Source organism: Dendropsophus ebraccatus, chromosome 3 (genome assembly GCF_027789765.1).
Source record: "Dendropsophus ebraccatus isolate aDenEbr1 chromosome 3, aDenEbr1.pat, whole genome shotgun sequence".
NCBI classification, from domain to species: domain Eukaryota; kingdom Metazoa; phylum Chordata; class Amphibia; order Anura; family Hylidae; genus Dendropsophus; species Dendropsophus ebraccatus.
In genome coordinates, this window is record NC_091456.1 from 139,278,208 (window position 1) to 139,305,355 (window position 27,148).

The following is a 27,148-nucleotide window of genomic DNA, read 5'->3' on the forward strand; positions in this document are numbered from 1 at the left end:
CCGGCTGGATTTCATTGGCTGCTCCACTCTGGGCTTCCTAGCAGCCAAAATCGGACCCCCGACCCTAATCCGAACGTTTAGTTTTAGGGTTGTGGGCGGATTAGGGTTACGTCCCACTGATTTGTCATGTTCTAACCCTCCCCACAGCCCCAACCCTAACCTTCCTGATTAGGGTTAGGGTTGTTGTGTGGGCAGGGGATAGTTAAGTGATATGTTGGTAGTATCCCTAAGCTGACCCCCAACCTTAACACTAAACGTTCGGATTAGGGTTGGGGTCTGATTTTGGCTGCTAGGAAGCCCAGAGTGGAGCAGCCAATGAAATCCGTCCGGGGCGGGGCTTGCCTGGAGAGCTGTGTGCGCACGCCCAGCGAGGTCCCTGTACGGTATGGGATTTAGTCACTATCTATACAATACTAGCACAGCCTACCATGATTGATCAGTATAGGCCCCTGAGTGGGCCAGTATTATTATTATTATTATTATTATGTATTTATAAAGCGCCCTTAATTCCAGAGCGCTATACAGGCGACAGGGGTACCAAACAAGAACATTACAAGGTCACAACAAATTACATGAAGGCAAATAGCGGATTGGTACATGGGGAAGAGGACCATTACCGCGAGGGTTTACAATCTATAAGCATCTGATCTTACTCTGTATATGTGGACAGTGCACAGTGCCACTTCTCCTGTACTGTATACTGGGTGCAATCCTCAGTATCTGCTCTTACTCTGTATATTTAGGCACTGCACAGTACAACTTCTCCTGTCCTGACCTGTACCTGGGCCAATTCAATTTTTTTTCCACTGGAAAACCTGGCAATGCTTTCCCTCAGCTGATCATCACAGTCACCCACTCATCACAATCAGTAAAATTTGTGCTGCACCTGCTTCTGACCATTCAGAGATGGTGGATCCAGCCAAGCCTCCTGTAACATCACGCCCTGCCCCCTGTCTGCATCATCAGCCTGATCTCAGCAAACACACACAATGTGAGACAGAGGCATGGAAGATTTGTCTCCTAGGGGGGATAGCAGAGGGAGCAGGAGACAATGTGAATTGACACAGGGGCCATTTTTTCACTTCCTGGATTTCTATCAGCCACCAGTGTGGCAGAACCGTACAGCTATGGTAATACATTATATAGACACATATATTTAACTTTTAATGTACTTAATAGAAAACAAGTTTTTTTTATCCGGAGTTCCCCTTTAAGCAAGGACTGTGTGGCTTCGTATAGGGGCGTAGCTAATGACTCCTAGGCCCTGGTGCGAGAGGTCAACTTGCCCCCCCCCCCCCCCTCCTTTCACGACCAAGTGATGCTATTGGTATATATATTTATATACTGTATATATATACATACACACACCAAGACAGATATTACCAATAACACCAGCATATAGGAAGAGAAAATATTTTCACCATACATATTACCGCCATACTGTTACTGACCAAATCCTGTATACTGAGACCAATATTACCAATATTACCAGTATATAGGAAGGATATATTACCACCACATCACAACCACTACCATCACCACCATATTGTTACTGACCAAATCCTGTATACTAAGATCAATAAAACACAGTACCAGATAGCAAGTAACAAATATTTCCACCACATACTGACTAACACCACCACATACTGACTAACACCAACGCTGCTACTAACACCACCACATACTTACTAACACCACTGCTGCTACTGACTAACACCAGCGTTGTTACTGACTAATACCACCATATACTGACTAACACCACCACTGCTACTGACTATTACCACCACATACTAACACCACCGCTGCTACTGAGTAATACCACCACATACTGACTAACACCACCGCTGCTACTGAATAACATCCACTGTACACTTATCACCGCATCCAGTCATATATAGGTGGATGCAGCTCCACACAGTCTCTGTACACCATATACATCACAGTGCAGTTAAATCAGGTGACTCACAGAGGGCGTCTTCTCTGATCAGAGTTCTTCCCTTTTCATCTTCTTCTCCATCCCTCCTGGGCCTCCATAAGAACTTCTCCAAGCCACGAATCCACAGAATCTGCCAGACAGACATATTAGGCTCCTCATTGTGGCACCATCCTTATCTATCTACACAATGCACATTTGTATTAGCCCCTTTATGCCCTCATTTAGTGGGTAGGCTGACTATGTGACCCTCTTATAGTGTATGCCCCCTTATATGTAGCTTCCTTATAGATGCCCCCTCTGCCCCTATGTTGCTCCCTTATAGATGGCCCCCTCTCCCCCCCTTATAGATGGCCCCTTCCCCCTCTTACAGATAGCCCCCTCTCCCACCCTCCTATAGATGGCCCCCTCTCCTATAGATGGCCCCTCCCCCCTTATATAGATGGTCCCCTCTCCCCCTCCCTTATAGATGGTCCCCTCTCCCCCCTCCCTTATAGATGGTCCCCTCTCACCCCCCTCCCTTATAGATGGTCCCCTCCCCCCCTTATAGATGGTCCCCTCTCACCCCCCCCCTTATAGATGGTCCCCTTTCTTGCCACCCTTTTTAGATGGCCACCTCTCCCCACCCCCTTTATAAATGGCCCCCTCTCCCCCTCCCTCCTATAGATTTCCTTCATGAAAACAAATAAAAAAAATTAAAAAAAAACACACAGCTCACCTAACAACGCGCTCCCCCGGCGATTCTCTCCTTCTTCAGCCTCCGTCTGCCCTCGGATCATGCGCTGCTGCCGTGGGTGTCGCGTCCTATCCCCGGCAGCGCGCGCATCATAGAGTTCCCTGTGCGCCGAGGCTGGGACCTGCAGCACAGGGAGCGTCTCTAACGTGCTCTCACTGTGCCGGAGGTAACAGGCGCAAAGGGAACCCCAACACCCCCGGCAGCAGCGCATGATCCGGGGGCAGACGAAGTCGGCCTCTTGTGACCGCAAGCAAAACAATGCTTGCGCTCACAAGAGGGATTGATGAGGGGGGGCCTCAGGGGCCCCCCCTTGTGGTGGGCCGGGTCGCAGCGGCGACCGCTGTGACCCTGGTAGTTACACCACTGGCTTTGGATCAGATACCTGCCTGATTAAAGGCAGCATTGTTCTTATTCTTATAATTCTTATTTACATTTTAATTTCTAAAGGTACATTCACACATACAGGATCTGCAGCAGGTATCCATGTAATGATATGATTAAACACAGCATCACATATGTAGCTTCAATCTGCTGCGAAACCTGTACGTGTGAATGTACTCTTAAAAGGAATGTACCATCAGGCCCGGGCTGAAGCACTGGAGGCGGGCCGATCAACCCCCAGCAAGAGGAAACCCCCTCCCCTCTAAGACACTGCACCATTAGAATCAATGGAGCCGTATCATAGAGGGGCAGGAGTTTCCTCCCACTGGGGGTGGGTCGGCCCGCCTCCAGTGCTTCAGCACGGGCCTGATGGTACATTCCTTTTAAACATGTGTTGTATTCATTTGCACACTTAGGGCGGGTTCACACTACGGAATTCTCGCGGACAATGTCCGCGGAATTCTGTCAGCTGTCCGCCCGCACGGGCATGCGCTTTTCCGCCGGCTCCATAGACACCATTCTATGGGCCGGCGTATTCCGCGATCCGCTAAAAGAAGTGACATGACACTTCTTTCAGCTTATAGCGGAATACGCCGGCCCATAGAATGGTGTCTATGGGGCCTGCGGAAAGGCGCCCAGATGTGCGGGCAGACAGCTGACGGAATTCCGCGGATATTGTCCGCGAGAATTCCGTAGTGTGAACCCGCCCTAAGTTTAGCATGGTGGATAGATATAGGAGGAGATTTATGAAAGGGTGTAAATATACACCTGGTCTAAATTGCCCACAGCAACCAATCACAGCTCAGCTTTCAGCTCTGGTAGGATAAAAGCTGAGCTGTGATTGATTCCTATGGACACTTTACACCAGGTGTATATTTACACCCTTTCATAAATCTCCCCTATAAAGTTCTGCAGTGCAGATGCGGCATCGGATGCTCTTCATGCTGTCACATGCTATCAGAACCATATGTTAGCTCTCCACTATACAGTTGGCAAATGGCTACATTTAATGATTATGTAACTGCTAGGATCAATAGAGGCAGCAGCACCTCTGGTTGTATACTCTGGTGGGTTCATACTACAGAATACGCGCGGATAAGTTCCGGCGGATTCCATCGCTCATCCCCGCTCACAGCGGCATAGGTGGGGAATTTATTAAGACTAGCATTTCTGGGCACTACCTTAATAAGTACTAAATTTATTCTAAGGGTCAAATCGCTTAAAAGGGGTTGTTCAGGCAGGGAATTTTTTTTATATATAGTCTTGCGGAAGGGGTGATAGAGGAATATAAACCACCCTTACCTCTGGTTCCTGTTCTGCTACCAGTATCTGTCCCAGATGTGCAGCTGCCTCCAGGTTGTAAGGTCATGTTGCAGGTTATTGAAGCTAGTCAGTAGTTTGGGCCCTATTCCACCAGACGATTATCGTTCAGATTATCCTTAAATCGTTCGAATCTAAACGATAATCGTTCGTTTGAAATGCAGTTAACGATTAACGACCGAACGAGAAATCATTGATCGCTTTATAAGACCTGGACCTATTTTTATCGCTGCTCGTTCGCAAATCGTTTGCATTGAATAAGACATCGTTCGGTCGTTCGCAATAGATACGAATGCAATAGCGAATAAATAGCGAAGAAAAACTATCGCAATTACGATCATAAGTAACTATTATCGTTCCATGGAAATGAGTGAACGTTTTCAGGTCTTTCGCAATAGCGGTCGTTTGAGAACGTTAATCGTTAACGATTATGCAAATGATAATCATCCGGTGGAATAGGGCCCTTTAGGTGGGACACTGCTGCAACCACTGATTGGCTGGGTAACCTGCAACGTCACAACTCCAGAACGCAGAAGCAGCCACACAGTGGGGACAGAGCGGTAAGTCACCGATGGCGATGCGGGAGACAGGGAGGTAATTGTATATATTTATTAATAACGGGCATATATGGGAAAAAAGGCCACTGCTCAGACAACCCCTTTAATAATTTCAGCACATACTTTTAGGGGGAGATTTATGAAAGGGTGTAAATATACACCTTGTGCAAACTGCCCACAGCTCCTTTTTTATTCTACCAGAGCTCAAAGCTGAGCTGTGATTAGTTGTTGTGGGCAGTTTGCACAAGGTGTATATTTACACCCTTTCATAAATCTCCCCCATAGTGTCCATGTACCAGGCTTTGAAATCTGTGCTAGCTAAGAGACTCTGCTGTAGCAGGACGAGCAGTGATTTACATAGGTGTAAAATCCATACAACAGACAGGACTGTTCGGCTGAAAGGCTACGTGCCGAAATGCGTCGTACATGCCGGGATTTCTTCCTGTCGTCATATCGTGCCTTGCCCGGGCACCGCCACCTACAGGAGTGCCGACCATCATCTATTACACATATAAGCAAGAAAACAGACACTAGCACCATCGGCATAAAAAACGTACACAATCGCTTAAAGTGAAAGGAAGTTAAAAAAGAAAAAACTGTGGCACTCAACGACTCTTTTTACGCGGTTAAAAAGCCGCTGCACAGTCTGTCTGGAAACCTTCCTCCGCCCTGATACCATACTTTAATAGAACAATAAAGATTGTGTTTTACAGATAGGAGGAGGTGAGTGCCCTAGTATTTTTCTTTTTTTACCTGCAAGCTCTAGTGATTAGAGAGAAGTAGAGATGGTTGTACATCAGCATTTTCAGGTTTGTTCGAACTCGAACCTTCGGCATTTGACTCCCGCTGCCTTCCCGTTCTGTGAGGAAGGTGGAGACAGCCCGAGTACCACCTGGAAAACAGGGATACTGATGTTCGATCATCTATAAAGATAAGCAAACTTCGAGCGAGCTCTGGTTTGCACTCTCAGTATTTGATTGTGAAGAAGTTAGATGCAGTGCTATGGCTACTTGGAAAACAAGGATACAGCCGCAGTGCCCTATTCCACGGGACGATTATCGTTCGGATAATCATTAAATCGTTCGGAATGAAGCGATAATCGTTTGGTTGAATAGCGGTTAACGATTAAATGAACGAGAAATCATTGATCGCTTAATGAGACCTGGACCTATTTTTAGCGTTGCTCGTTAGCAAATCGTTCGCATGGAATAAAACGTTGTTCACTCGTTCGCAGTAGCGACGAACGCAATAGCGACAACAAGATGACGATAATTGTTCCATGTAATGGTAAACGATTTCAGGTCATTCGCAATAGTGTTTGTTTAAGATCGTTTTTCGATAATGATTATCTGAACGATAATCGTCCCGTGGAATAGGGCCCACAGGCTGTACTCCCTAGGGCTACATTCAACTTCTTTTCAGCCACTAGTAATCAAATGCAGAGAGTCGAAGCCAGAGTGTGCTTGAAGTTCGCTCATCTCTACTAGCGATATGTAACTGTCCTTGTGCAGCCCTGCAGTTCCCGACACGGCCATTGGTGGCAGCAGAGGGACCGTTTTGCCCCTAACTGCTTCCAATCAATGTAAAAATTTAGAAAACATTGACATTATTTTTAATAAAGTTATATAACTTTCTTAAAGAAATATAAAACAAATAGTCCTTACAGGGCTGCTGCTATTACCAGTTTGTAAGTAAAGAGCACTTTTGAACATTGACACTGAAAAAAAAAATCCCTTTAAATAACCAATATATCATTTGAATGACCAGTGTGTAATTACATTTTCCCCGCTATGACCTCTACATGTAAAGAGTTTTATGTCTGGCATCTGAATGGTGTAAGATTTGGAGTGGCCTTTCAGACGTTCAGCAGGAAGTGGATTCTTCTTATCAGCCGCTCCCACCAGACAGGAATGGCATGCATCCAATATATAGTGTGATCTTTTGAACTTGAAGTGTAACCGAGGCAAAGCTCAAAGAAAAACATATAAAATGATCTTATGTCCCTTGACCGGATTTTGTTGTGTATACTGTATGTAGGTTTCCTATACTGTATGTATATATTTGCTGTCTCAGCAGACTGTATACCTTTGTGTTAGTTTGGGCGACTGTTGGCAGGGTGTTAGTGATGTAGATGGAATGCTCATGTTCAGCACTGACACCATAAAACGCTTTGTATTCCTGATAACAGCTTTGTGATACTGTGATGAAATCAGCTGGGAAAGAAATCTAAATGGCATAAAAATGTAGAAGTGAAGAGAGAGGTGTTATATATTAGATCAGTAACAGTATAAGCAATACACCTGGAGGAGAAGAAAGTGACACAGAGAAAATGTGCTCACTTATCACTTCCCACAGGCGTTCTTCAAGTGACAAAAATACTAGTTTTTGATGGCTTCTATGCATAAGTATGTATCAAATCGGTGCATATACAGTATACATAAATGTACACATGGATTAACAAAAGCATTGTGCTAATATTGTATAACTGTCTAAAGAGCTCTGACCCATTCAGACATGATCTCTGCAGGACTCTCATATCTTGTGGTATCTGGCACCAGGATGTTAGCAGCAGATCCTTATGGCCCTATTCCACGGAACGATTATCGTTCATTTTCGGACGATATCGACCGCTACGGACGATAATCGTTCCGTGGAATAGAGTGCAACGATCAGCCGACATCGTTCATGTCGGCTGATCGTTGCAGTCGCTTGTTTTTCAACATGTTGAAAAACAAGCGACTGATATAGCAGCGATCTGCTGCCGTCGCTCCGCTGAATAGGAGCATCGGCAGCAGACGCTGCTATATCCTATGGGCTGCCCGGACGATCAGTGATCCTCCGAGCAGCCCCCCGCAGCTCCCCGCCGCCCCTCCCGCACTCACCCGCTCGCTGCAGCCGCGTTGAATAGCGGCGGCAGCGAGCGGCGAACGAGGAGCAAACGAGCGCTAATAGCGCTCGTTTGCTCCTCTAAAACGGCCCGTGGAATAGGGGCATTAAAGTCCTCAAAAGTTGCAAGGTGGATCAGACTTGTTTTTCCAGCCTATTCTCATAGATAGATGCTTGACTGGCCTGTGGGAAATCTGGCGATGAAGTGGACACCTTGAACTCCTTGTCCTGTTCCTCAGACCATTCCTGAACAAGTTTTTTTTAATGTGGGCAGAACATTCCTGCTGAAAGAGGCTAATGCCATTAGGGAATAGCGTTACTGTGAGGTCTGTACAGTGTTTAGTAGGCGGTATGCTTCAAAGTGTAATCCATATGTCAGGACTCAAGGGTTTCCAGTAGAGATGAACAGACTTTACAAATGTTTGGTCCGGCAACTTCGCCGAACTTTAAATGGGTTATATGATACGCAAACATTTTTAATATGTTAATAAAACATAACAAACATGTTGTTATTCTTACCTCTCCGCGCTCCCCCGGTGTCTTCATGCAGTCACTGGTATCCCCCACTATCTGTAGCCACCGTTACTTCTGAGACTAGCTTGTCTCGGGAGGGACAGCCTGCTTAGCCAATCCCTGGCCGCCACACGTTTCCGTCTCAGTCAGTGATTGGCTGAATGGGCTGAAGGCGAGTGGAGGAACCAGAGACCCTGAAGAGGACACCGGAAGAGTGTAAAGAGGCGAGAAAACTATTCTTTTTGTTTTAGATATGTTCTGTCAGAGAACCCCTTTAACCTTTTCAGTAATTTGTCCTACAGTAGATCATTGGTAGAATCAGGCAAGATGGGCTAGCTTTCACTTCCCACACACATCAGTGAACCTTTGGCACATGACTGTATCCAGTTCACTGGTTGTTCTTCTTTGGTACTGATTGATATGTACCAGGGACACCCAACAAGACCGGTGGTTTGGGGGAGGCTCTGGTCCAGCTGTGTAGTCAAAAGAATTTGGCGCTTGTTAAAGTTGCTCAGATCCTAACATTTACTTCTTTTTCCTATGTTTAGAATTGCCTGGCACCTGCTTCCCAAAATATGTTACCTATAGATTCCGCTGTCACAACATAACTTACGTTATTCAGTTGTTTGGTGTAATGGTTGATAGGTGTATGTCATATTATGGAGGTACGGTGGTAGCTTGGTTTAAGAGTAACTCAAATTAAGAGTGTTTTGCAAGAAGAGCTCACAGTTTTTCTAAATTATGACTTAAACCAAAGCACTGGGTGGGAGGGGGAGTGGTGGAGGGGCATGGTCTGCAAAGTGTGGTCTACAGCACTGTACTCTGGCCCAGGAAGTCTCCCTCACCTTCCAAATCATGGCACATCCACTTCAGGCTGGGGCTTACATCAGGGGACAGGACTGTGAAGGTAATCTCTTAATAGCTGTAACCCCTCTCTCCCCGGACAGAGTGCTGCTTGTATACGCCTACATATGCCCTGCTCATTCCTTCATGCTCCCTGCAGTCTCTGTCAGCCCTTGTGTTTCCCATCCTGTCCATTCCTGCTATAATGTGCCTGCACTCACACTTAGCTATACACACTGCTGCTTTAATATGCCTGCACTTACACTCAGCTATACACACTGTCACTGTCCTCCTGTACCGCTCTGTGATTCTCACTTCCTGATTGGTCCATGCTGAACAACCCCCCCACCCCCACTGCTGTCATGTGACCACACAAACTTGTGACAGCAGCCCTGCTTCTCTGTTCTAACCTGTTGTACTACACTACTGCATTATGGGGATCTGCAGTTCCATCCTGTGTCTACAAACGGCTTCTTTTTTTTGTTTTTTTCAGGTTTATGCACTTATAATTATAATATCATATATTAAGCCGTTTTTAAATGATTTGTTATGGGAAAATTTGCTTTGGTTTAGGAGTGGATTTGGATTACAAGCACGGTCCAGGAACAAATTATGTACGTAATCCAAGGCACCACTGTATTTAGACTGAGAATATAGTGCAGTATATTGGTATTTTATGACTTGATGCCATGTGCTGCGTTCACACAGGGTTGTTGTTGTTTCTGTCAGACGGTTGCCTATTTAGAGGAATCATCTGGATCCTAAAAAATAAAATATTCTATACAAATATTTTAAAATACATAAATTACTTACTTTTCCTGTCCCCCACTAATCCAGCGTGAATGGTCTGGGAGTTCATTGACAGTCTTTGTGTACAGGTAACCAGCAATCAAGCATGTGACAACTGCCAGCAGTCAGTGGCTTTGACAGGCATATGCAATACTACAAGTGTCAGTATCATTGCTTGGTGGTGCCAGTAGGTACCGTACATGACTATGGGAATCACCGATTGGCTGTAGCGGTCATGGAAAGGTACAGCACATCAGTGTAGAGGTCAGAAAACACGGCTGGGAAACGCTGGCACAGCTGTGCTAGACTGATAGGAGATTTAAGAGTAGTGTTTGTTTTATTTCTCATTATTTTATAATATTTACAGCTTTATTAATTTGCAAGGTTTGCATATGTGAAAGGTTAAACTGTTATTGTCATTTATAAAAACTTTTCACATGTCATAGAGACAAGTCAAATGTTTAGATTAATCTGGTTCTTTGTGTTAAGACCACCACTGATCGCTAGAATAAGGTGGAAGAAGCACTTGAAGCTCTCTAGCTCACTGCAAGACACTGACTCCATTGACTTACTATAGACTCCATCTCCACCAGTGAGATTGAAGAACAGTAAGCTAGGGAGAGAAGTGCTCAGCCAAGTGCTTCCCCTGGCTTGTTCTAGCAACATCTCTACAACATTTTAGGGGTTGGCCACTTTATAGTAAAATTGCTCAGTGTACAGTATTAGTAAGTGTACTTACTGCACTTACTGACAGCAGCTCCCTGTGTACCTCATACAGCTAAAATCAGACTCCCCTCCTCCAGGATGTGCTGCCCTACTCTGTGGTGATTCGGTCCATAAAATGGCCAACATGGAGGAGCATGTGACCATGCCCCGCCCACAGTGTCCTCCAAAGGCATATACAAAATCAGTTGTGGACACATTGGGAGGATACATGGTCACATGCCCCTCCATACTCGGCCATCTTATGGACAGACTCACCATAGAGCAGGGCAGCACAGCCAGGAGGAGGGGAGCCTGATGTTAGCTCTATGAGGTACACAGGGAGCTGCTGTCAGTATATACATTGAGTACAGTTACGAATACTCTACACTGAACTATTTTAGTGTAAAGTGGCCAACCCCTTTAAATGACAGCTGGAAAATTGTATGAATCAATAATGACTGATAGCATGCAGGGTTATAAAGAGAATACAGAGGTTGGTATTCTGAGAGAGACAGGACTCTGTTCATGATGGTTTTACATTGATTACTGGTTTTACTATTTTAGTAAAGATATGGTAAACCACAAGGCTGCTCACGTACAGAAGTGTGACTTACTGTAAAGCAGGCTAAAGGGCGCATAGGATAGAGAAGTCAAATACTTTGAGATAGATAGATAGATATATATCTATTACATATATAGTCCACCTATAGAACAGATAATGTTAAAGTAGATGTGTGCTTGAAGAATAAAGCAGGAACCACATACACAACTGCTGGGGTCTTTATCTATTGCTTTCTTCGTGCTGCACATATTCTCTCTACCCTTTAATTTGTACATCATCATCCTATACAAGCATATTAACAGCTGTAATACATATACTTTGTCCTAAAACGTGTTTTGCTAAATTTTTATGTATTTATTTTACAGAAACAGTTCTTGTAATGAGCATTAGTTTCCTTGTGGAGTAATAAGCCCTTTCTATCTATATTATTAATGATTATTGCCGACACCATTACATCTGTCCCTTTGAAGTATCTATCAATTTGTTCTCACAGTAGGGGAGGACAGACTCCATAAATGACAAGGTTTCTTCTAATAGCCCATATGCACCGGCCTCTATAATACTGCGCCCTAGAGCTACAATGGTGGACTTGGTGAACAAGAAAAAAAAAAGGGGAAAAGCTTTATTCACACAGTAGTATAATGCTTCCAAAATACAGAAGAGACACCAATCTTCCGTTATACTCTTTATATAACTTTGATGCACAATAGTTACTACAGCGACTCAGACCCTACATTCTCATCTGTCGTCTAGTATTACAATCCGGCTTGTACTATCTACTTTCCTAATGATGCCCATAATATTACCCAGGAAGCCCATCTGGACATCTATACTCCGTCATTCTATCTTTAGTGAGAATAATAGTTTAATTGTTATTGAAGATCTAATGTTACTTGTACACAGAACTTATTAGATTATATATAATTATATCAGGGGAAGAGAGCTTTTCTTATGAAGGAGACTAGACCATTATTGTTATAAGTGCATTTTGTTTCAGACAGGAAGTGAAATAATATATTACAAATTCTGCAAATGTGATCAATATTCTGGAGTATAATGGTGTAAACCTACAGTCTTAAAGGGGTACTCCAGGTTTTTTTTTAATACAAAATTGTAAATTACTTCTATATAAAAAAAATCTCAAGTCTTCCAGTACTTATCAGCTGCTGTATGTCCTGCAATAAGTGATGTTTTCTTTCTAGTCTGGTACAATGCTCTCTTTGGCCAACTCAGTCCATGACAGGAACTGTCCAGGACAGGAGATGTGTTTGCTGCCACCTCTACCTGTGACAGGAACTGTACAGAGCAGTAGCAAAGAGCACGGTGTCAGTCTGGGAAGAATATGCTGGTTCCTTCAGGACATACAGCAGCTGATAAGTACTGGAAGACTTGAAATTTTAAATAGAAGTAAATTAAAAATCTTTAAAAATCTTTATGACTTTTTTGCACTTTTTCATTGATTTAAATACATTTTTTTCCTCCGAATAACTCCTTTAATTTAGATTCCCAGAATAATCACAGAAATATATAAATAATTGGAGTGATGTTCCCTTAGTGACATTTGTTTTTATGGAAAAATTCAAAGTAGGAAATTTTTTAGGTACACATTGCCATACCACTATGAGTCTTTTTGTTTTTTTTTTGGCATAAATGGTCCTAAGCTCTATTACTGTTGTCATACTTTAGGGGCTTATTCAGACCTAGAAAAACATGGCAGCTTTCTCCCATAAAAAGCACCTCCCCTGTCCTTAGGTTAGGTGTGGTTGTGCACCTCAGTCCCACTAAAGTGAATGGCGCTGAATTGTAATACCACACACAGGGGTGGTGCCTTTTTTTTTTTTTTTTTTTAAATAAAAAAGTAGCTGTGTTTTTTCTAATCCTGAATAATACCCTTAAATATTGTAAATTATGTGAATTGTGGTGAATTCATGATATGAACACCATTAACCTTGAGTTATCAAAGAGGTCCATTGTGGCTTCTCCCAGACCCACCAGTCTAAATAGCTCTTTCTCGGTTTAGGTATAGGGACAGATCTATCAATCAAGGCTGACGGGGCAAGCAAAACCCACCAGGGACCTATTGTAATCACTGGGCACTGGCTGTAACCGCACCAAGTCTTCTGCAACTTAAAGGGGTACTACAGAGGGAAAAAAGTAAGCCTTACAGTACTTAGCTGCTGTATGCCCTGCAGGAAGTAGCGTATTCTCTCCCGTCTAAGGCCCCCTTCACACTTCAGGAAAATATTTCCGCTTCCCTTATCAGGAAATCCTGTCAGGATCTCCTGACCCATAGGGTTACATTGAATACTGACAGCCTTCAGGACTTTTACTGAAGGGTGTCCGTTCAGGAAAAATAAGTCAGGAAATTATAGAACCTGTCCTATTTTCATCAGGATTTCCTGAACGGGTGCTCCCATAGAAGTCTATGGGAGCTCAGGAAACCCTGATGCTTTCCTGATACTTTCTTGATGCGCATTAGGAAATCTTGAAGACACTACTGATTGTTTCCAGAACAGAAAAAACTATCACTGTCAGGAAATCCTGAAGGTTTCCTGATGGTTTTCTGAAGGCCTCCTGATCAGGAATTCCTGACGTGATGTATGAACGGGGCCTGACACCTTGATCTCTGCTGCCACCCCTGTTTGTGACAGGAACTGAGAGGTTTTCTAGTTTTCTATGGGGATTTGCTACTGCTCTGGACAGATCTTCTCATGAACAGAAGGTGCAGCAGGAAACAGTGTGCGCGTGTGTGTGTGTGTGTGTGTATATTATATATATATATATATATATATATATATATATATATATATATATATACACACACAATATATATATATGTGCATTATATGACACAATTTACCTTAAAGTTACTGTACCACCAGGCCCAGGCTGAAGCACTGGAGGCAGGCCGACCCACCACCAGTGGGAAGAAACCCCAGCCCCTCCATGACGTGACTCCATTAGCATCAATGGAACCCTATCATAGAGGGGCGGGGGTTTCCTCCCACTAAGGGTGGGTCGGCCGCCTCCAGTTCTTCTGCCTGGGCCTGGTGGTACAGCCACTTTAAATGTCCAGAGATTTAAAAAAAAAAAAAAAAAAAAAAAAAACGCAAACGACAACTAAACTTTACATATAATCTCTTTTAATGAAACAATGAATTTTATTGCATTAAAAAATAAAGAAATTACAAAGACAGAGCAGTTGACATATAAAAAGGCACAAACCAAAAAATTGTGTAGCCCATTCAGTGATGGAAGAGAAAGCAGTGGACCACAATGCACTGCTTCTTCCCCCAAACACACACACCACAGCACTGAGGTGGCTAAACCTCTGAAACTAAAACAGCTATCGTCACCCTGGTACCGCACCGCCATTTTAGAGCAGAATACACGGGCCGACATAGGCAGTAGTGCATTAATTCAGAAGTCAGGTTCATGCAATGTTTTACAGTAAATATTTTCTTGCCATTTATAAATTATGTGTTACTAATAAGAAAAAAAACAACATTACAAAATTCCCCAAAAATTCACCTTTGCAATGTTACTTTGACAGCCATCGGCACTGACATTTTTTTTAAATATATTTTTTAACATTATTTTTTTTTAAATCTAGTTTGTCACGTTAGATTTTCATTCAGCCCTGCTGTGAGCGTAATACCACTACAAATAAGTTTTGTTTTCTTAAACGCATATACTTTTTTTGCATTTTTGTTTCTCAGATCCATCACTATATTAAAAATAGATAACACTTTTTATTGTGTATTTTAATTGCTCTGTGAATTTAGAAATCTAGTAAAATTGAAAGAATTTAAATGAACCTGTGTTCCCACAGTAAAAACCAAACCACCTGTAACGTGCAGTACTTACAGACGCTAAAGTGCAGCCATGCACTGCAAACTCCTTTCGGTGTGGGAAGGGTTAAAATGTTTTAATGTTCAGGGGAGCCCAGATTCCCCTGTCACTGAAGGGGTTAAAGGCACCTTAATACAATCAGCTTACAAATTTTGGTTACTTCACAAAATTTTTTTTTAAATTTAAATCAAATAGATTTTGCTCTTCAAAGGACTTGAATTAATATATTAAATTAAAAAAGTTACAAAAAATAATTTTGATATTGATTTAACCCAGACGTTCCCATGCATTCACCTGAATTTATATTATTATTTTCCATAAAATTTCCTGTTTAGAAGAAATATAAGGAGATTCACATTGACCTTTGCCTTGTCAAACATTTTCATTACAGCCACGCCGTCATACTGCATTTGCAGTAGGTCCTGAAAAACGGAAGAAAACAAATGATTTTTAAATAAGGTTACAGGATGACATTTATTTAACAAAACCTAAAAGAGATACCCACAGACACATTTTATTAACTTTTTTTCATTTTTTTTGTTCTCTATGAATTCTTTACATGGTTAATACCTGAAAGTGAAGCTGGACCTTTTCCATCTCCACCCCAAGAAACTTCGCCTTCACTTCGAAATCACCAACTTCATCGCCAGGTGTGATGTCAAAGAGAACATTTTTGAATCTGAAAAAGACAATTTAGTGAACATTTAAGTTTATTCCCATCATTCTCGACAATGTAGGCCAAAACTTTTATAATTACATATTAAAGTGACTCTGTACCCACAATCTGACCCCCCCCCAAAACCACTTGTACCTTCGGATAGCTGCTTTTAATCAAAGATCTGTCCTGCGGTCCGTTCGGCAGGTGATGCAGTTATTGTCCTAAAAAACAACTTTTAAACTTGTGTTAAGCCCTGTGCCAAACGGGCGTATCTGTGCTCTAACTTTGCACAACCTCTCTGTCCCCCCCTCCCCACCCTCTTCATCATTAGGAATGCTCCAGGCAGATTGCCTCCTATTTACCACCTGTGGCAGCCCGGCACATGGGCTGGATCGTTAAGGACCTGTGCAATGTTCAACATGGAGAAAATGTTTCAGTGGCATTCCTAATGATGAAGAGGGTGGGGAGGAGGGACGGAGGGGTGGTACAAAGTTAAGGCACAGATACTCCAATTTGGCATGGGCTTCAAATTTAAAAGTATTTTTTTAGGACAATAACTGCATCACCTGACGAACTTACCGCAGGACAGATCTTCGGTTAAAAGCAGCTATCCGAAGTTCAAGCGGTTTGTGGGGTGGGGGTCAGATTGTGGGTACAGAGTCGCTTTAAGGGTGTGTTCACACATATAGGATCTGCACCAGATCTGTAGCAGATTTGATGGCGCAGATTTGAATCTGCAGCAGATCTGCTGCGGATCCTGTATGTTTGAACTAAAGTTTGGTTCACACTGCCTTTGTGTGCATCCGTTTTGTTCCGTTTTTCCATTGACTTCCATTATAAAAAACGGATCATTTTTTTTTAACGGACACGAAAATGAGGTTGACTACGTTTTTGCGTATACACACCCAATATTCTATCAAAAAAACTTTCCAATAGTGAAATAGTTAATCAACAAAATCCCAAATACATAAGCTACATAATGATTAACAAAACCATATTGTACAAAAATATATCTTTATTTATAAATCCACTCAATTAGTAAAATCCATAAAAAACACAATATACTTCACTGGGACATGCACAGATACATAGAAAAATAGCCAGGGGCACACACTTGGTTACGGAGGCTTAGCATCAATGTTATTGCAGAGTGTATATGTATATAAATATCACAAAATGAGGTTACCGGTAGTCATAAAGGTAAACTGGTCATATATAGGGGAACAATCACAAAAGGGCATGCAATACAAGCCCTATATATAAACAAAAAAATTCAGTAACCCACACATATATAGTAATGGTAACAGGTAAAAAGCTTAAAGAGGACCTGTCACCCCCCATGCCGGGGTGACAGGCTCCTGACCCCCCGTTACAGCCCCCTATACTCACCTGATCCCGCTTCCTGAGCCGGTCGGGTAACAGAGATATGAACACCCAAAGCCCGGCGCGCGCGCTCACAGGAGAGTCTGATGCCCACAGAGAATGACGGAGCATCGGACTCCCCATCCATTCTCTATGAGCGTCGGACCCTCCTGTCAGCGCGCGCGCCGGGCTTCGGGCGCTCATATCTCCGTGACCCGACCGGCTCAGGTGAGTATAGGGGGCTGTAACGGGGGGTCGGGAGCCTGTCACCCCATCACGGGGGGGTAACAGGTCTCCTTTAATGATAATAAGGAAGAAAGTTAGACCAGAGCCCAAAATTATATTAAAGGCACAATCCAAGCCTTTAATGCCTTGCTTCACCGCACCATTTGGACCCCTGGATCACTTGACACGTGTTTCGCTACCAAAAGCTTTGTCAGGAGTGAAGCTTTGGGTAGCGAAACACGTCGGGCAATCCAGAGGCCCCAACGGTGCGGTGGAGCGAGGCATTAGAGGCTTGGATTGTCCCTTTAATATAATTTTGGGCTCTGTTCTAGCAAACCATTTGATCAAATAGAATGTACCAACTTACCACATTAAAGTGACTTCACAGAGTTGGAACCTATACTCTCGGATTATATATCTACAAAACTAGGTAAAGAGAATCAACTAAACTGTGTAAAAACCCCACAGGAGCTGGCTGGAGTGCACGGCTAAAAGGAGGTAGCCCCCCCACACACACACACACTACGTGTATTCAGCTATCGTTACTCACTGGTTGGTCTGCAGGCCTTCTATTTCCAGTATTACGCCTTTTTCATGTAGTCTCGCTGCTGTGTACTTAAGGGAAGATTGTTTCATCTTCTTGCTGCCTTTCTCTTCTCCTTTCCCATCCACTTTTATAGAACGCCTTGAATTCCTATGTGAAATTTTACAGTATTATGAAATGTACCACATAGGATCAAAATGTCACAGCAGTTTATAATTTTACACACACAAACAAATCAACACCCATTGTCCCGATAATCAAAAAAGCCTTTTGTATTTTATAAATCCCAAATATAGCAAATTTTAAATCTGTTTTATTGTTTCTTTTGACCACATAATGACTCACATGAGTCAGTATTCCACATAGAGTTAGTGGACTGTAGACTACCATAAACTGGACTGTGGGATTTATAGTGAATTATTCTGTTTTTAATTCGGTTTGTACTTATTTTCTTTAGAAACTATTGGCAAGATAAAGATTAATTCAAATTATAATAGAGGGGCTTCTCGCAAGGTTTGTGGTTTTTTTGCTTTTTTTTTTTACCATATACCATATGTCCATTTAGCATTTATCACCTATTCTATAAGAAACCTTACAAAAAACTAAATCACAGCCCCACCAGAATCCATGAAGCCACGGCTCTACATGAGCGATGATGGTGCATGTTCTTTTGAAGAGGCCATTAAACATTTATAAGCTCAGATAGAAGAATGTATGCATACACCACTTTTTATGTGTTTTTGAATTTAAAACACAAAGTCAAAGTCCTGACACTTCTTTATATAAATTGCATACAGTGTATATATATATATATATATATATATATATATATATATATATATATATATATATATACGCCCCAATGACTCCTCTTTTCAGAAGCTGTATATTAACATACAATGAACACCTGTTAACAGAACATACTTCCTAGTTAAGTTGTCCAGACACGTCTTGATGTATGTATTATAATATGTTATCTGGTCTTCAAAGAAGGCAGTCTTGGAGTTTAGAGCATTGAGAGTCTGCTGCAGTTTTACAAGTTCAGCTTTTCGCCGCTGCCTGTGTCGCCTTTGGTTACGGATGTCCTGTGTGGATATGAAGTAAGAAAATACAGTTTATATTTAATTATGTCATCAGACTTAAAAGATGATGTTTGGAATATATATAATTTTTTTAACCTTTTTTTAAATGACTCAATCTTTTACTTCAATCACTTTTAAGTACCAAATTGCACATGGATCTAGCTACATGGATTTTGCTGCCGCTAACAGATTTTGTTATTGGAGATGGGGGAATATATTGCTGTTTATGTGAGTTCAAAATGTACCTTTTTAAAGTGTTTAAAGAGTTTAAAGTGTAAACTTTTGACATGTAGTAGAAAAGTTTTAATTAGGTTCAAGGTGATCAGTCCCCAACCGGTTGCTGAAACATGTTTCTCTCCTGTTCTGTGCTCACAACAAAATATGGTCTCATAGACTGATATCCCAATTTCCCATAACTGGGAAGAGAACATGCTCAACACACACTTATTTCAGCTTGTTCTAGAGATCGGTCAGGGTCTGACCACCCCAACCTCAGCCAATAAAACATGTTATGTCAAAAGTTATTTTTTTTTTTTTTTTAAGTGTCACTGTCGTGTTTTTTTTTTTTTTTTTTTTTAGTACAGGCGATTTTAATAAACTTTGTAATTGGGTTCATTAGGCAAATATGCCATTATCTGGATTTAAAAAGACTTTTCCCAGCCCCCCCCCCCCCTCCTCTGCTTTCTGTCATCCACTGCTCATTATCAGGAAATCTCGACTGTTTTACATCAGTCTGATCCTGTCTGTGCTATGGAGAGGGGGGAGGAGGGAGATTAGTCAGCAGCAGAGAACAAAGGATTACACAGCAGGGAGCTGCTGAAAGCCCCTATTTAGAGGTGAGAGAGACCAGTGCTGACATCAGAGGAGAGAGCCTGATGGTGTAGCTTTAAATTAACTCATGATGTTCTGTTTAGGTGCCTCATCCCCCTTCCCCCCTCTCCTCTTTATAAAGAAAAATGAAGAGAGGGGAGAGCTTCGAACTGCTTTTTCATGATAAAAATGCATTTTTCACCTAATAAACCCAATTACAATGTTTCTTAAAATCGCCTGTACTATTGATTTCTGCAAAAAAAATGTTAACTACAGTGACACTTTAAGGTTACAATGCAAAAAAAATAAGAAGCATGTTGTCCAACATGTGACCATTGAAGCCTATTATTGGCCACCAGTTTAAGATAATGCTAGTGTTGAGGCCTGGATGCCGAAGCTCTATGAACAATGGGCACAGGTCACACATCAGTGAGGTGCTGAGGATTCCCAGCTCAATGATCTGATGTACATTTTTTTATTTTTTTTAACCTACAAAAGGAACATTTCGGAATATTTCTCACATAAAAAATTAATAGTTTACTGGGTACATGACACACACTGCAGGCATTTTTGGCATGTACTGGGACAAAAACCCCATATATGATTAAGCAATCTGTGCACTTGCTGGTTGCGTGCAGAGTGTGTGCTTCCCATTACTGGGTGTCATAGGGAAGATGAGTATATACAACTTTGTAGGATATGTTAAAATTATGAAAATTGGTATGAAAGGAAATGACAGAACCTTGGCAATTTCATTGATAATTTCTTGGTACTTCATTTCCTCGGACACTAGTCCAGCTTGTTCTAAGGTGCGGAGATTTCTAAGGATTTTCCTTTTCTTTTGTTCCAATGGGAGCTGACCATCTTCTAAAACTGATTGACTTCTCTTCATTTTATCAGGTGTCCTGGCGTCAAGAGCAGCACGTTTCTCGATGACCTTCAAGTGCTCATTTTCCTAGAAGCAAATTGCATGGAGAAGCTTAGTGAGCCTCTGGATACAAAGTAGTCTTTCTTGGCATTGTACTGCAGTTTTTACAGAACTACAATGTAACTATTCTGTTTTTTAAAGTATAATCCTTATTTTATATTACTAAGCAATTCACCTTAGGCTCACACATGTCTCATCTCAGCCTTTGGTATTCATCAGATGCTTCTTTAATAAAGAACATTGATGGTCTGTTCTTATTTCCATTAATATATGATAGTTGCGGCTGAGTTACTGTGCTAGGCACAACCATAGGATGCTCGTACACTGTCTGTGAGAGCACCTATATACAGTAGATTTTAATAAATAACTCATATGTAGGATTGAACATATAAGTAACAAGCAAATGACAGTAACAAGTCAGACTTGCCATGAGTGGGTTTACCTGCGGCAAGGAAGCTGGCGTTTCCAAAATTTCTAAGAGTCTTTCTCCAGGTTGAGTACGAATAACATCTACTATTAACTTCTTAGTTCTGCAATGAAAAGAAGACAGAACACATCAAAGTGCCCTCAGAACTGCATGTCCCATGAGGAAAACAAGAGCTATATCAGGGAAAAACGGAAAAATACCAGAGTCTAGATGTGACAAGTTGCGTAAATTCCAGAAATAGTTTCAAGCCTCAGTTTCGGCCTTAGAAGGATCTGGGCTTTTGGCATACATTCAGTGCCCACAGTCACTTACAAATCCTTATAAAAAAAACTGTGTGTTATGTCTAGCAAACTCACTCTCAGATATGGTTAGGGAATTCTGCTGGAATGCACCCCGTACTATTTAGCCAAAGTTTAGGGCAGCTACAAAATTACCCTGGAGGATCAGCCATGTTTGTAGATGACCTAGATAGCCCCTTGGTTTCAATAGGAACTGTGTTATTTTCCCTGGCACCACCATGGCAGATACATTTATGTGTTAGGCTGGGCTTACAAGAGTCTCTGACTGACACATACTGTCCAGACAGTTTGAGCTTCATTTAACTAATAAACATACTAAAACTAGAGGAAAAATACCATGTAAACAGAACCTTATGGCCATGTTCCTGCAGGGATTACAGCTGATCATTGGGGCCTTAGCGGCACACATAACCAGGTGGTCCCCCTATTGTTCACAGGCCCTTCTAACAAAACAGGAGTTGTCCAAAGTGGCCATGTTCTCTAATGTGTTCCTGTCACTTAAAAAAAAAAGAGTTTGGACATGTTCTAATAACAGGTCAAAAGTTTTGATCAGTCATAGTCTGGGTGTTCACAAACCCCTCAATCCTTAGGCAGGAGAAGCACTAAGCACTTCACTCCATAGCTTGTTGGGATTTCCGTCTTGCTGCAGGAGACAAGCTTCATAGACTTACAAATGAAACTTATTTCTGAATACCCAAACATACAAAATTTATTCTATGTACTTTTTTTTTTTTTTAAAGTGACAGTACTCAGTGTTTGTCCAGGATTAGGGGGATAAAGTTTTTCATATTCCCTGGAAACATCACCACTCTTCTCCACAAGCTGTCTGTTATATTGCAGTTCTACCCCAATTATTTAAATGGGGATGAGCTACAATACCAGAAACAGCCCATGGACGTGGCATTGTAATGAGGTCAAATCCAACCGGGCCACCATCTGCATGGAGTTTGTATGTTCTCCAAGTGTGTGGGTTTCCTCTGGGTACTTCAGTTTCTGCCTACATCACTTGTAGGAAATATAATATTCTTTGGTCTCAAAATACTAGAACCCCATGATTTTTATGGACAGATCTGCTCAGCGTCACAGTAGACTAGGACATTTTTCTTAAAACTTATGGCTGTGTGTGAGGGGGCATTATGGTTACACTGTCAGGAAATATGAGAAATGGGCCTGTCCTTGTGTGTCACAGTTGATTCCCATGTAGTTTGTTTATTAAGAGTTATGAAAGGAACTTATCATCCAGTTACATGGGAAAGTTTGCAGTCCAGTCTCTGAACAGTCAAATAAATTTAAAAAAGCATACACAATTTACTTAAGAAGATTTTGATTAGTTTTGTTAACAGAAAGGCAGGACAACAAGTGATTCCCATTATAATAAAGAGGAAGATTGTTTTAAAGCATTTAAAGGAAACATGTCAGTTCTATTCTCATGCCTATAGCTGCAGACATGGGCTAATAACTAAAGGTGATTAAACAAGTTATAAAATCACATTTTCTTTCAAAGCTCAAGTGTCAAATTCCATTCTTGGCTGCTGCATGCACACCTCCTCGCCCTCCCTACCCCTCCCTGCTTGGCCACCCGTACTGAGCACTATACATCAATCATACAGAGCAGGGAGAGATGGGAGAGGCAGGAAGCATGCATGCAAAAGGAGCTTAGGAGGAAAGCATGATTTTATAACTTTGCAAAACAGCCATAGGCTAAGAGACAGGTCTACTTTGTTTTATCTCCCTATCAATTATTTTCCCCTGTATGCAGCTCTGAGCATGACATAAAGCATCAGTGAACAAAAGGTAAATGCCACATATTTCAAGGCACATAAGTCTTAATAAAGAGAACCAAAATATTAATCTGACAGACAGGATGGATGAATATGGATCGACTGATAAATTCACAGATAGTATTTATTGATTTGCACAGTACTTTAAGGGGGTTAACATGGCTGTTTTCTTGCAGAAACAGCACCTCTCCTGTCCTTTCCTCTCCTATTTTTAAGTGGGTTTTGCTGGACAGTTCCATTGAAGTTAAAGGGAACCTGTCACCCCCCATGCCGGGGTGACAGGTTCCCGACCCCCCGTTAGAGACCCCTATACTTACCTCATCGTGCTGGGTCCCGCTTCTGAAGATGGTCGGGTCCCGGAGATCTCAGACGCTGCAGCCCGGCGCGCGCTGAGAGATGAGTCCAACGCTCATAGAGAATGACGGAGCGCTGGACTCTCCTGTCATTCTCTATGGGTGTTGGACTCATCCCTCAGCCCGCGCGCCGGGCTGCAGCGTCTGAGATCTCGGGGGGTGACAGGTTCCCTTTAAAGGAGCTGAACTGTAATACCATACACAACCTGTATTGTTTTAAAAGAAAGTAGCTGTGTTTTTTCTAATTCCTTTAAGAGGTGTTCCCATGTGACTCTTATAACAGTGGCTAAAAAAGTTGCATGCAGCCCTAAGGCTGCCTGGAAACATAGGCTGTATCCATATGTTTTCTAGGACTCATTAGGGCTGCATCCAACTTCTCCAGGCATTTCCCAGCTCGTCGCCTAATCAATGGCACTTTTATACGGGCCAATTATCAGCTGAATGAGGGTTTTTCGGAACACTCATTGCCGGTAAACAGCCTGTGTAAAAGGGCCTTTAGTCAGCTGACATATTTCTCCTCAACTTGTCTCACAATGCTAAAAGGGCAGTGAACATGTGTCAGAATCCTCTGGTGGTGGTTTATCTCCTATGAGAACAAAAGGATTGGGCATGATTAAATATGCCCAATCCTTCTCTAGGGCTCCCCCCCTCCTAAACATCTGCCATGTAGGAACAGCTAGGACATTGCATTGCCATTCAAATAATGATTTTATGATCCAGGCTCTTTGTGCACTTATGTCGTGTTAATCCCATATTTAGTGACTTACTTGATCATAAGGCTCTTCATATCTTTATCTTCTCCTTCTCGCAAATCAAACTTGCTCGTTAATGACAGGGAAATTTCAGTCTTTGCCATCTGACTAAGTGCATTTTCTTTGTTGGGATCATTGGAGTCAATGGCTCCCTCACCTGCCATGAAAAATAATATATCTAGCTTTATACTAATCTCGTAGGGCTCGTCAAGTTTTATATTCTTACATATACATTCATTTAGCAAACATGCCTTCTTCTTCTGATATGCTGTTCTCTCCCGCCCCTTGGTTGACAGCTTGCTGTCTAGGTTATAGACCACCACTCTACTCAAAAAGCAGTGGTCTGGCTGGTGTATATATATATATAGTATACATAATTATATATATATATATATATATATATATATATATATATATATATATATATATATATGCACACACACACACACACACTCTAAATGATAAATATCATTCACCTCTGCTCCACCATCGCCATTCTCAGAAATCACTGATCAGAAAGAGCAACAAGTTTATGCATACATACAGCCTTTGTGAAATTTCTAGAGAAAAACAATTACGTGTACAAAGCCTCTGTACATAAATCAAACTATATGTCTGTAGGCATAAATGAAACCATATGATGTCTATGCAGGTTTAAGGAATTTGCTTTAACTTCTGTAAACTATTTCATATACAGCACTGTATGTAACTTAGCATGCAAAATCACTCCATTGTAATATTATATATTTATATACTTTTGGACGTATTATTCTGATTTTATGTATTTATAAAGAATTTACCTGGATTTGGATTTTATTTATTTCACTGAGGTGTGTGAAAAATTCCAATTAATGCCATCACAGAGACCATTTAACACCAAAGATTTAAAGTGAACATCGAGTACATAGCTTTGGGTTTTTTACCTTTACGGATCAGAGCGGGGTGGTGGTGGCATGGTCCTTTTTTAAAACCATTGCCCGGTTTACTGTGCATGGCGTCGGTCTTTTCAGGAGCAACGCCCCATCCCAGAGCACTGAGGGCAAGCCTGCCGGCCCCCAGTGTGATGATCTCCCACTCCACATAACAGAGGGAATTCCCATAGGTTTTGTGTGTACTGGCCATCTTCTATAACACCCTACTCTTCTAAAAGACCATTTTTTACTTTAAACGTAGGTTGTGGTTCACAGAAGCTTCATTGTTTTGGAACGTGACAAAAAATAGCTAGTAATATTCATCTGTACTACTTATCTAGTCCCCCACAGAACTGCAAAGAGGAAATTACTTGACAGAAGCAAACCACACTAGCACGCTAAATACAATAAAATACGTTTTTTTTTACCAAGAAAAGACTCGACGTCAGGCACTGTACCAAGAGCCTCGAGTAGTTCATGCAGGACGTCATTGTGGTCTGGGGATATTGCATCCTGGTGTTCTAAAAGCAGCTACAAAGGAAAAAGGACAACAGGGTCATAAAGCTTTGTTCACATGTAGAAAGCTACATAAGTCTCATAATACGTCAACCACATTGAGCCCAAAATAGTAGGTGTAGTCTGTGAATATACTCTAGTGCAGTGTTTCTCAACTCCAGTCCCCATGGCCCATCAACAGGTCATTTTGAGGATTTCCTTAGTATGTTACAGGTGATAATATTATCAGGTATTATCACAGGTATTCTCTGTATGGGATAGTCTAAAAACATGACCTGTTGGTGGCCATGAGGACTGGAATTAAGAAGCTCTGCTCTAGACCATTGGTCTCTACTTCTTGCAAAACTTGTGTGACAAATTTTGGTAAACTACATTTCCCAGCAGAGATAGAGCCACCATAACCAATTGAATAAGGGGTCATTCACACGTCCGTAGAATTCCGTCAGTACAGGGGCGGTGTTCTGCTAACTGGACCCGGGAGATCCCAGCCATCATGATTAATTATGATGTCGGGAGCCCCTATGCCGTTTAAAAGTTTGCGCTAGTGCACTGACATAGTCACATGGCTGTGTCAGTACACTAGCGCAGACTTTTAAACTGTTTAGGAGCTCCAGACATCATAATAATCATGATGCTTAGGATCTCCCAGATCCGTTTCGCAGAACACCGTCCGGTTTATTTATTTATTTATTTTTTTTAGAAAAATGAAGCCCATGGGTCAAACATAACACACAGCTTGTAAATTAATAGGCAGTAGCATTACTGACTATACAGTGTGTAACACTATGTAAAGTTGCAAATTGGGATAGAAACAATCTTGGGCACTACTACCGTAAAACAAGTATGATCATTTCACATTGGGGGGACCACTGGGACCATGTGGCTGCCATGGGGTCTAGAATGGGTTTTATCTTAAAGGATCACTGTCATTATGTTTTGTCATGTGCTCTCCACAGTTGGGCATGGAAAAATTCAACCAAGCCAACCATCCAATGCCCAGCGAGTTCTGTGCATGAGTCCTATTAAGTAGAACATGGCTTGTGCACAGAACTTGCGGAGCATGGGACATTGCTTTGGCAAATCAATCACTGAACCTAAGCTAGATCTCCCCATGCTGAACTGTGTGGAGCACAAAGTCAACACGATGGCAGCGACCCTATAATCACATATAAGATTGCAAACAAGAAACTGCTAAAAGTACCTGATGAATGAGAAGGGGATGGGAGGACTTTCTGTCTGTCCTGATCAGGCTTTTCTTTGCCAGTCCTCTCATCCCCAATAAACACTACTGTCTGACACAAATAATATGAGTCCTACTTTAACATTTCTTTCTCGTCCCTTCATGTTTTTATGAGGTTTTGTCTGATAGTATTCACTTTACCCAGAAAAAATACCAACAGTATAGTGGAACACGTCGTTCCTC

The 27,148-nt window shown here is 41.9% G+C and overlaps 1 protein-coding gene across 2 annotated transcripts in view; it reads right to left on the bottom strand.

The window, feature by feature from the left end:
* Positions 1-14,351: 14,351 nt before the first annotated feature.
* The window catches only part of IQGAP2 (IQ motif containing GTPase activating protein 2), a 195,886-nt gene continuing 183,089 nt past the window's right edge, over positions 14,352-27,148 (bottom strand). For both annotated transcript variants that reach the window (XM_069962769.1, XM_069962768.1), the window contains 8 exons: positions 25,638-25,740; positions 24,314-24,455; positions 21,129-21,216; positions 20,501-20,713; positions 18,791-18,951; positions 17,873-18,016; positions 15,648-15,756; positions 14,352-15,499 (listed from right to left, as the gene is read on the bottom strand). In XM_069962769.1, coding sequence (XP_069818870.1) covers positions 15,386-15,499; positions 15,648-15,756; positions 17,873-18,016; positions 18,791-18,951; positions 20,501-20,713; positions 21,129-21,216; positions 24,314-24,455; positions 25,638-25,740 — 1,074 coding nt within the window. In that variant the 3' untranslated portion in view covers positions 14,352-15,385. The remainder of the gene's footprint in view (positions 15,500-15,647; positions 15,757-17,872; positions 18,017-18,790; positions 18,952-20,500; positions 20,714-21,128; positions 21,217-24,313; positions 24,456-25,637; positions 25,741-27,148) is intronic.